The 9643-nt window shown below is 38.9% G+C and overlaps 1 protein-coding gene across 1 annotated transcript in view; it reads right to left on the bottom strand.

Moving 5' to 3' along the window:
* Positions 1-335: 335 nt before the first annotated feature.
* Positions 336-9643, bottom strand: part of psmd2 (proteasome 26S subunit ubiquitin receptor, non-ATPase 2) — an 80461-nt gene continuing 71153 nt past the window's right edge. Inside the window, exons 18-21 of the mRNA XM_043702323.2 lie at positions 5221-5315; positions 4296-4422; positions 2793-2911; positions 336-757 (exon numbers count right to left, since the gene is read on the bottom strand). Coding sequence (XP_043558258.1) covers positions 575-757; positions 2793-2911; positions 4296-4422; positions 5221-5315 — 524 coding nt within the window. The 3' untranslated portion in view covers positions 336-574. The remainder of the gene's footprint in view (positions 758-2792; positions 2912-4295; positions 4423-5220; positions 5316-9643) is intronic.

The following is a 9643-nucleotide window of genomic DNA, read 5'->3' as shown; positions in this document are numbered from 1 at the left end:
TCTTCAGCGAACAGCAATTTATGCTGCATTAACAGCTCAATCTGAATCTGCAAATAATAGATTAATAACTAAAAGGTATGAAAAGTATATGGAGCAAAGGTAGAAACTGAGTCACAGATCAGCCACAATCTCAAATGAATGGGTGAACAGGCTCCATGAATAGCCTACTCCTGCTCCCTATATCTTATCCTTGTGTTAAGGAGTATAATGGGCAAATCAGTAAAGAATAAAGCTCAAATTAGTTATTTTGCATCCAATATATTAGTAACATTTACTATTTAAATGTGGAATAGATGCATGAACAATTAACACAAACAGACTAATTACAAATACCATTATTGGTGGACAAGAAATAACTTTATTTAGATATCGCTGCATCATAACAAAATTTAATGAAGTACATCCATCATGCGGTAAAGTAATATAAAATATAGAAGTTCTGAACCAATATTTAAAACCGGCTCAAGAGTAGACTGATGATCATATTTTACCATGGACCCACAGTATTTTTTGAGGATGGATGGTGACTACTCAAAGAAACTCCATGTACAAAGCACCAAGAATTAACCACAAGCTACACACTATAATTGGGATTTTTGCGTAAAATGACAAACCCCTCAAGGATTGGAGTTAGTGGCACATACTCTTCTGTTGCCAATTCAGCTCTTTCGCCATGTGCTAACAGCACAGGTGTAGTGTGTGTCTGGAATCCTGTGATGGTCTTGGGCTTGCCTGCTTGGCCTACAACATCTACAGCCTGAAACAAAACATCAGGAGTTAAGAAATCTCCTTCAACAATTCAAATTACCGGCCCTACAAAATCCAAGCTAAGCAATCAGTCAAGCCAACAGTTCAAATGCTTCTACTAATATTACTGGCACTGGGTGAGGTGGGAGAATTACATCAAGTGACTCTCAAGATTTTTCAAAGCTTCCCTTTCACTAAAGCTGGAATAATACAGGGAAAGAGTAGTCAATAATGCATTCAAGGTTACTATGATTGCAAATATGGAAACAAAACTCTAATATCATGGTATAAAATATGAGAACATTCAATACGTTTGCACAGGAAAAAGAGTTTGAATTATAATATTATGTGTACTTGCTTCTAAGTGTTAGAATTGTGCCTAAATCAACAGCCGGAAGACTGCAGGCTCACTAATATTGTGCCACTGTTTTAAAAAAGATACAACGAAAAGACAGGGAACTATAGACGGTGAGCCTTACATCAGTGGTGGTTCAGTTGTTGGAGGGGATTCTGAGAGATAGGATTTATATACGTTTGGAAAAGCAAGGGCTGTTTGGGGGTAGCCAACATAATTGTGTGTATACGAAATTGCATCTAACTTGATTGAGTTTTTGGAAGAGGTGACAAAGATGATAGAAGGAGGCAGAGCTGTTGACGTTGTCTATATGGACTTCAGCAAGGCATTTGACAAGCTTATGCATGGAAGACAGGTTAGACCATGGGACCGAGGGAACTAGCCAACTGAATATAAAATTGGCTTGAAGGTAGGAGACGGAGGGTGGTGGAGGAGGGGGCGGAACCTGTGACCACCAGTGTGCAACAAAGATTGGTGTTGGATCCACTTACTTTCATAATTTATATACAATTTAGACGTGAATTTAGGAGGTACAGTTACTAGGCTGGCACGTGACACCAAAATTAGAGGTGTAGTGAACAGTGAAGAAGAATATTTCAGAGTACAACGGGACCTTGGTCAGATGGGCCAATGGGCCGAGGAGTGGCTGATGGAATTTAATTTAGATAGATGTAGATGGTGCATTTTGTTAAAGCAAACCAGGGCAGGACATGTACAGCTAATGGCAGGGTCTTGGGGAGAGTTGCCGAATGAAGAAACCAAGGAATGCAAGCACATAGTTCCTTGAAAGTGGAGTCAAAAGTAAACAGTATAAGAGTTGGGATGTCATATTGAGGACACAGGTTTAAAGTGAGAGGGGAAAGATTGAAAGAGGAGTTGAGGAGTAACTTTATCACGCAGTGGATGACGCGTATGCAGAATGAGTTGCCAGAGGATGTGGTGGAAATGGGTGCAATTATAATATTTAAAAAGGCATCTGGATGGAATGTGAATAGGAAAGGTTTACAGAGTATATGGGCCAAATGCTGGCAAATGCAATTAGGTTAGATTGGGATGTCTGGTTGGCGGAGATGAGGTGGACCAAAAGCTATTTCTGTGATATACAACTCAGACTCTACAACATAAACTTTCTCTTGAACACACTGGTAGTACATATGGTGTCTTGAGTTGTCTTGCACATAGCTATCTGCAAAAAAGTGCAACTTAAAGCTCTGGTTTTGTTGGAATGATAATTTTTCCAAACCTTTTAATCTTTAGCCAAGTTCATTGGTGGAGACTGGCATTACTATGCTAGTTTCCAAAAGTTCTGGTATATTAAAGTATTTAAGTCTCAGAAGTTTGAAATTGCCAATGTCTGAATTTTCTCAATGGTCCTTTTTGACAGTCTTGAGCAGTTAACGTACTAAGTTTTCCAGATGCAGTCAGGAACTCATTGGACATGAAATCACATCCATCTGTTCCAATCCAGATTGCACGGAACCAAAGCAATTATAGCAGCATTCTTGTAAATGTAGGCAACTCAATAATGCTTTACTTTAGCATTTATATTTTGCATAGATTAAATAGATTTATATTTTGCACAGATTTCATAAGAAAGCCAGTCATTTTGCTAACAAGTTTGCAGTCTTGGAGATGATTACAAAATAAAGTTCACAGCTTTAATTAATGCTGCAAACAATCAGTTTCATACCTGGCCAACACGAACTGACACTGGCAATGGTTGAAGCTCTTCATCAAATGTAACTAGCATACGAGGCTGCATTGCAGCAACCAGCCCATAAAGAATATAATGGGACTTCCCAAGAATTACTGTAAACAAACAGATTCATTGAGATAATATTGCATATTAATTGTTAGTTCTGCAAATATTTTAATTTTTTATATTTTCCAACAAATGGAAATTTGAGTTTGTCAAGCCCACGTAAATATACAACTAAATCAGCCATGCATAAACGTCTTTTCTTTCTTGTCCAATGGTAGCTGCCTTGCTAAATAAATATCGTTTATAAATTGTTTAAAACAATTGCAAAAGTCTGAGCTCATTCATTGACTTAATGGAATGCCAGCTGTGTCTTCTAGCGGTAATCAATTCAACCAGGTTATACAACTTTTTTCACTTTATCTTGTACCTTTAGACAATCAAGGCATGTGCTGCAGCATGTTTCAACACTAGTTATTAAAGTTCAAGTTTGTGATGATTAAAATTGATGTTAGACGTGACTACTGCTTGTAAAGTTAAAGAATAATTGTAGTGTTGTATTGAAATGAAGCAAACAAATGTACTTGATTATACACAAAAACTGACACTATTTACATAGTACTGAAATTTCAATCCAGATTGTTCACTTCTTGCTTCGAATCTCCTGTTCCCTGGATGCTGCCTGACCTGCTGTGCTGTTCCAGCAATAAAGTTTCAACTTTGATCTCCAGCATCTGCAGACCTCACTTTCTCCACTTCTTGCTAACCCTCTGCAAACGGTTAAACCAGATATGACAGAAAAACAAAAGGCACAATACTGAGAAGCTTGAAGTGAAATAAAACAATATACTCTCAAGTTAGGTGGCAAATAGGGGGAAAGAATAAACACTGAAAAATTCATCCGGTTGTTTCTTCATAGTAACACAAAATGTGATGTGAATGCTACAGAAAATTGGAAGTTATATATATATACAGGTGTGTATTAAGTTTTTCTTAACACGTGTGTTACCACTTAAAGGTGATGCTAATTAGATCAATTTTCATATTAGGTTCAATACTACATTTTAGTGCTCTGGTGCATTAAAGGGAATGCAAATTCTATCAGAGTCCTGCGATGCAGTGGTAGTGGTATGTCCACGTTGCACGTCTTACCTGCCCGGGATGTGTGTCATAGCATGTCCAAATAGGTTGATTAAAATAGCAATCAGGTTTGACAATACACTGACAAAACATTCAGTGGGTGAATATCAGTATGTTTAATCTCCTACACTAATGGAATTGTCTAAATTTGATCTAATCCAAAATCTAAAAGCAAAGAGAAGGTAAAACTTGAAAAATTGCCAAGTGGTTTTAACATATAACCTTAATTTTTATTAAAACACTTCAAAAAGTTTAAAAATTTTGTAAGCACATGATACGTGCTAGTCATTAAAATGTTACTATGAATGTAATCAACCATGCAGAGCTCTGTAAATTAAACTGAACAAAACTTACTGTTCTTCACGTCAAGGAAAGAAACTAGTACAGTGAGAAGACCAGCCACTGCCACTTGGCTCATTAACTGTCTGTCACTGTGATATGGACACAATGTGAGTGTTCCCTTTCCAAGATGTGTTAAACCCTAGACAGAGGAATACAAAATAAACTTTAGTTTTAAAACCATGATTTTCTTTTGGTACCATATATTACTAAAATTAAATTGTACAATATTAGCAATTAACCCAACTTCATCCTTAGTCAAGTGTGAAACGGTCATTCTGACTTTATTTTAAAAATGTAATTCTAACTGCAGTTTCACAAACAGCTGCCAAATGCTATGTTGGCTTGCCATAAGACAAGATGGCCACCATGATCCCTTCCAGTCAATCAAGCTACTCCATCTAGTGTCTCAATTAAGGGAAGAAACCATTACCATTGAAAATAATAATATTCATGGCCTCCTCAACTCAAGCAAATAACCATCATACTGTGGGGAAACTATGCATTCACTACTCATGGCACAACATTCACTGGACAATTAATTTTATACTTAACTGTTTTTGTACTAGAGTAGATTAAATTTTATATACGTTTAATAGAACAGAATTAACTATAAAATAATGGCAGTTCTTTCAATTGTCTACACCAGATAATTGTCACTTTTTGGAGGCACTTTGTTACTGGACACTGGTACATTACTACACTGGTGTAATCTATTAGCTCTATGGGTTACTGTAATCAAAGTATAAAGGTTATAAAGTGATTCTGGCCCCATTAGTTTAATCAAAGGGCTATTATTCACAAAAATCTGGTCAATGAATGTTAGGAACCATTTTTCAACAGACAGCTTCAAATGGCTTGCTTGCATGCCGAAGGGATTCTATCTTAAATGATTAAGTTATTGATTTATAATTATGAATTGGAAAAACTGTGTACCCACCTGTGCTATTCTAACCATAAAAAGGTTATTTGGATCCTTGGCATGGTACTGTGCTAACTGTCTCAGCATTGCTGCTAACCTGGCATTGTTAGTACCTGTAAACAGAAGGATTTATCAACTTGAGACTTAAGAGTTAATGTTTATAAAGCATTCTATTACATCCTCACAATGCTCCACCACAAAATGCTTTTGATTTGCAATTTTTTTGGTTGGAAACTCAGTCAATTTGCACAAGGTTTCACAAGTAGCCAAAGAATAAATAGCCAGATAATTTGAAAGTAGTACTTCTATTTATTCAGTGGCTTTAATGTCAGATGCCTCAAAATGCTTCACAGCTAAGAACATTTGAAGCATGCTAAATAGAGGAAACACAGTAAGCACCCACAAACAGCAAAGTGATGATAGTGAGGTGATCATTCATGATGATAGCTCAGTAATTATTTATGATGATGATTGAGCTATACATTTTGGCCAGTACATGGATATGACTTCCCTATTTCATTTCCTCAACAGACAGTGCAGTGTGCCCTCAGAAAGCTGACTGGGGGCAGATGTTCACAGGTAAAGGGACGGCTGGAAAATGGGAAGCCTTCAAAAATGAGATAACGAGAATCCAGAGAAAGTATATTCCTGTCAGCGTGAAAGGAACGGCTGGTAGGTATAGGGAATTCTGAATGACTAAAGAAATTGAGGGTTTGGTTAAGAAAAAGGAGGCAGCATATGTAAGGTATCGACAGGATAGACTGAGTGAATCCTTAGAAGAGTATAAAGGAAATAGGAGTATACTTAAGAGGGAAGTTAGGAGGGCAAAAAGGGGACATGAGATAGCTTTGCAAATACAATTAAGGAGAATCCAAAGAGTTTTTACAAATATATTAAGGACAAAAGGGTAACTATGGAGACAACAGGGCCCCTCAAATATCTGCAAGGTAAAACAAGGACTGCAGATGCTGGAAACCAGAGTCTAGATTACTGTGGTGCTGGAAAAGCACAGCAGGTCAGGCAGCATTCGAGGAGCAGGAAAATTGACGTTTCGGGCAAAAGCCCTTCATCAGAAATACAGGCAGGGTGCCTGCACAGTGGAGAGATAAAGATCAGCAAGGCGGCCTTTGTGTGGAGCCACAGAAAATGGGGGAGATACTAAGTGAGTATTTTGCATCAGTATTTACTGTGGAAAAGGATATGGAAGATATAAACTGTAGGGAAATTTAGATTAGATTACTTACAGTGTGGAAACAGGCCCTTCGGTCCAACAAGTCCACACCAACCCGCTGAAGCGCAACACCCAGACCCATTCCCCGACATTTGCCCCTTCACCTAACACTACAGGCAATTTAGCATGGCCAATTCAACTAACCTGCACATTTTCTTTGGACTGTGGGAGGATACCGGAGCACCCAGAGGAAACCCACGCAGACACAGGGAGAATGTGCAAACTCCACACAGTCAGTCAGTCACCTCAGGCGGGAATTGAGCACGGGTCTCTGGCGCTGTGAGGCAGCAGTGCTAACCACTGTGCCACCATGCTGCCCACCTGAGGGATAGGATGTACATGTATTTAGAAAGGCAAGGACTGATTAGGGATAGTCAACATGGCTTTGTGCGTGGGAAATCATATCTCACAAACTTGATTGAGTTTTTTTGAAGTAACAAAGAGGATTGATGAGGTCAGAATGGTAGCTGTGACCTATACAGACGTCAGTAAGGTGTTCGACAAGGCTCCCCATGGGAGACTGGTAAGCAAATCTTAGCAGGACTTATACACTTAATGGTAAGGTCCTAGCGAGTGTTGCTGAACAAAGAGACCTTGGAGTGGAGGTTCATAGCTCCTTAATAATGGTACGCTTTCTTTTATTGGTCAGAGTATTGAGTACAGGAGTTGGGAGGTCATGTTGTGGCTGTACAGGACATTGGTTAGGCTACTTTTGGAATATTGCATGCAATTCTGGTTTCCTTCCTTTCGGAAAGATGTTGTGAAACTTGAAAGGGTCCAGAAAATACTTACAAGGATGTTGCCAGGGTTCGAGAATTTGAACTATAGGGAGAGGTTGAACAGGCTGGGGCTGTTTCCCCTGGAGCGCCTGAGGCTGAGGGGTGACCTTATAGAGGTTTACAAAATTATGAGAGGCATGGATCGGGTAAATAGGCAAAGTCTTTTCCCTGAAGTCAGGGAGTCCAGAACTAGAGGGCAAAGGTTTAGGGTGAGAGGGGAAAGATATAAGATAGATCTAAGGGGCAACGTTTTCACAGAGGGTGGTACGGGTATGGAATGAGCTGCCAGAGGAAGTGGTGAAGGCTGGTACAATTGCAACATTTAAGAGGCATTTGGATGGGTGCATTACTAGGAAGGGTTTGGAGGGATATGGGCCAGGTGCTGGCAGGTGCGACTAGATTGGGTTGGGGTACCTGGTCGGCATGGACAGGTTGGACCGTAGAGTGTTTCCATGCTGTACATCTCTATGAGCTGAAAATGTGTTGCTGGAAAAGCGCAGCAGGTCAGGCAGCATCCAAGGAACAGGAGAATCGACGTTTCGGGCATAAGCCCATCTCTATGACTCTACTACACGGAGAGTTAGTCCAGATGGATGTGTTGCAACTTGAACCCACAACCTTATAACTCAAAGAAATGAGCCATATATATCATGCGCCAATAAATTCAGTTGAAGAAGAAATAGAAAGATACTGGCAAATTGTACTGTCCTTCTTGAATAGTGGCATTACTTAATTCATATTCAATTAAACAGCTGAACCTAAATTTAAAGCCTCACCTTAAAATGACACATCTGACAATTCAGTTTTGCAACTACAATTCACTTAGATCGCACACCAAAATCCATAGGTTAAACTGAACAAACGACCATCTTATTCAGGAGAAAAGAGCTCAGCTCAACCAAACTGAAAAAGTTAAAGCAGCCTTTAACAAATTTTATTTCCTTCAGAATGTGAACTGTACATATAATTACAAATTGCAACGTGGAAGAATCACTTTCAAAGAATTCCAGAATTATTAAATTAGATTAGATTACTTACAATGTGGAAACAGGCCCTTCGGCCCAACAAGTCCACACCAACCCGCAGAAGCGCAACCCACCCAGACCCATTCCCCTACATTTACCCCTTCACCTAACACTACGGGCAATTTAGCATGGCCAATTCACCTAACCTGCACATTTTTGGACTGTGGGAGGAAACCGGAGGACCCGGAGGAAACCCACGCAGAACAGGGAGATTGTGCAAACTCCACACAGAGTCGCCTGAGATGGGAATTGAACCTGGGTCTCTGGCGCTGTGAGGTAGCAGTACTAACCACTGTGCCACCATGCCGGCCATTCCTTTGTTATAAATAATGGGATAAGAATTATGCACAAGTAAATGAGTGGCCATTCCTTTGTTATATATAATGGGATAAGAATTATGCACAAGTAAATGAATGACCATTCCTTTGTTATATATAATGGGATAAGAATTATGCACAAGTAAAGCGCGAACTTTTAAGGGATGTATTGGTTATAAAGTGATTCCGGCCCCATTAGTTTAAATGGTGCTGCTATTATGCAATTTTCTTATATCACAGGATTGCATTAGCATGGAACTATCGCGTTATAGCAGAACCAACTGTGTTACAAAGTGCCAGATATTATAAGATTACCAAATACATGAAAGGATCTGTATATGCTCTCAACAGAACAAACAGTTATTAGATCACTGTTTGGTGTGATTTGAAATTATACACATCAAAGTGACTTTAAACCTGGCAGTGCATTAGCACACTGCATCATCAAAATTGACCTATTTTAAATACAGCGCTTTGTCACACCACAAAGAGTTGGACCAGAAAAATAAATAAGGGAGATTGCATTTTTAAAATATGCTTTCATGAGATGTGGATATCACTGGCAAAGATAGCATTTCTTACCCATCCTTAATTACCCTTGAACTAAATAGCTTGTTTGCACAAACAACCTCAAGCTCAATTGAAGAATAGATCAAGCTACCAACAAGAAACCCTTTTATGTGAAAAATGATTACTTGAATCAATGCTAGAGATCTACTGACAAAATTGAAATGACACTTTAGAGAAGAAAGACATGTCATATTCAATCACTTGTCCAAGTCACAAGGAAATCCAGAAATAAGAACTCAAAGTTGAGGGTTATGAATCCTACAGTGTGTAATTTCCCTTGCAAGTAGATGATGATTAACATTTAACACTTTACACAGATCAACATGAAATGGTCCAAAGGATTCGTAGAGATGTTACAATCAGACACAGTTTAACCCAAGATGTTCAATTTTCAGCTTCTGTCAAAAAGGCACAAAGGGACAGAATATCTGAAGGTTCAAAATGCAATTGCCACCATTAGGGAAAAGGTATTGGGAAAGCTATCAGCTCTAAAAGCAGAAGATTTGATGGCCGGTATCC

The sequence above is a fragment of the Chiloscyllium plagiosum genome, unplaced genomic scaffold (genome assembly GCF_037043375.1).
Source record: "Chiloscyllium plagiosum isolate Xiang-an unplaced genomic scaffold, Cpla_swu_hap1 HiC_scaffold_13, whole genome shotgun sequence".
In the NCBI taxonomy this organism is placed as follows: Eukaryota; Metazoa; Chordata; class Chondrichthyes; order Orectolobiformes; family Hemiscylliidae; genus Chiloscyllium; species Chiloscyllium plagiosum.
The sequence above is the reverse complement of the archived record's forward strand: the minus strand, read 5'-3'. Positions and strand labels throughout refer to the sequence as shown.